This window comes from Eimeria mitis, genomic scaffold (genome assembly GCF_000499745.2).
Source record: "Eimeria mitis Houghton genomic scaffold, Emh_scaff698, whole genome shotgun sequence".
Classification (NCBI taxonomy): domain Eukaryota; phylum Apicomplexa; class Conoidasida; order Eucoccidiorida; family Eimeriidae; genus Eimeria; species Eimeria mitis.
In genome coordinates this window covers 14,616-16,219 of record NW_013575076.1, presented here as the reverse complement: position 1 = coordinate 16,219, position 1,604 = coordinate 14,616, and the positions used below count along the sequence as shown (strand labels likewise).

The 1,604-nt window shown below is 44.4% G+C and overlaps 1 protein-coding gene across 1 annotated transcript in view; it reads left to right on the top strand.

Annotated features, from left to right (window-relative positions):
• Positions 1–1,034: 1,034 nt before the first annotated feature.
• EMH_0020100 (uncharacterized protein) overlaps positions 1,035–1,604 on the top strand; it is a gene marked incomplete at both ends in the record, with an annotated part of 15,099 nt that continues 14,529 nt past the window's right edge. The window contains one exon of the mRNA XM_013501493.1: positions 1,035–1,245. Coding sequence (XP_013356947.1) covers positions 1,035–1,245 — 211 coding nt within the window. The remainder of the gene's footprint in view (positions 1,246–1,604) is intronic.

Below are 1,604 nucleotides of genomic sequence, written 5' to 3'. Positions count from 1 at the left end.
CAGCATACACCCCAAATAGGCGATGGTCAGCTGGTGACCATCAGCACAGCCAACAGCCAGGCAGCAGCAGGGAGAAAAAAGCAGAGAAAAATGCATTTTTTTCGGAAAAATAAATAAATAAATAAAATAAATTAAAAAAATAATTATTTTAATTGTTTATATTATTTAATAAAGCATTATTTCAACCCTTTTTGTATATACTGTACACCTGCTGCTAGCTAGCGCCCGCCTGGCGGTGTGGTTGCTGCTGCTGCTGCACACATTTATGTTGTACTATTAGAGCTAAACGCAGCAAAAAGCAGCGAAATAAACCAAAAAATATAAAATAAAATATATTATTTATTTAAATTTAAATTTATTTTGGGTTTTTTGTGGTTTTTTTTGCATAAAGACGAACAGCAGCAGCAGCAGCAGCAGCAGCCGAGCATGGTCCCGCCTGCTGCTGCTGCTGCTGCTGGGGTGTCACTGCAGCTCCTTTATGTTAAAAAAAAAAGAAAAAAAAAGAAAAAAAAAGAAATAAATAAAAACAATTTATTAATATTTATTTATTTATCGCAGAAGGCCTTTATTCTGCTTCTTTTTTGTTGCTTATATCCTCAGCTGCTTGGGGTGTATATGCAGCTCACCTACAGATATATTTATATACACCCTTTCTCTCTCTTTTTTTTTCTTTTCCTTTTCTCTATAGAACCTCCTTGTAGCTTATATTAAATATTTTTGTTTATTTATTCATTCTTTATTTTATTAATGCTTCTTTATAAAGCTTATTTATCTCCTTTCTCTCTGCTTCTACCTATATAACCATTGCAGCACCACTGGGGTGTATGTACACCACCTTGTTGCTGCTGCAGCAAACAAAATAAAAACAATTCTATACATTCAACCTGCTGCTGCTGCTGCTGTTGCTGCTGCTGCTGCTGCTGGTTGTGTATATACGACTGAAGCTGCACCGTTAAGTCAGCAGCTCTCTCTCTCGCTGCTGCTGCTGCTGCTGCTGCTGCTGCTGCTGCAGTTGCTGCTGCAGTTGCTGCTGCATGATATCTCCCCTTTCTCCCCCTTTTCTCTCTTCCTTTCTCTCTCTTTCTGCTGTCTATACACCCCAGCTTCCCCCAAACCCCCTACAAAGCTTCATATGTCGTATAGCAGTACCCAAGGGGCCCCCGGGGGCCCCCGTGCTGCTGCTCCCCCCAGCAGCAGCAGCAGCAGCAGCAGCAGCAGCAGCAGCAGCAGATACAGAGCTCTCAGGTCCCGTATTGCCTCGTCTTGGAGCCTAATGAAAATAATAAAGTTTCTTACGATTGCCTGCTGCTGCTTTTGCTGCAGCAGCACAGCTCAGGAGAAGCAACAGCAGCAGCAGCAGCAGCAGCAACAGCAGCAGCAGCTGCTGCTGCTGCTTCCTCCTTTGCTGCGACTGCAGCAGCGAATTGCTGCGGGTCTTTCCTATGCCTGGTCTTCTGCGGTGCAGGGAGAGCAGCAGCAGCAGCAGCAAGCTGCTGCTGCTGCTGCTGCTGCAGCAGCTGCTACCCCACCACCCACGCCTCAAGAGCAGCAGATAGATGCATCACAACAACAACAACAGCAGCAGCAACAGCAGCAGCAGCCTA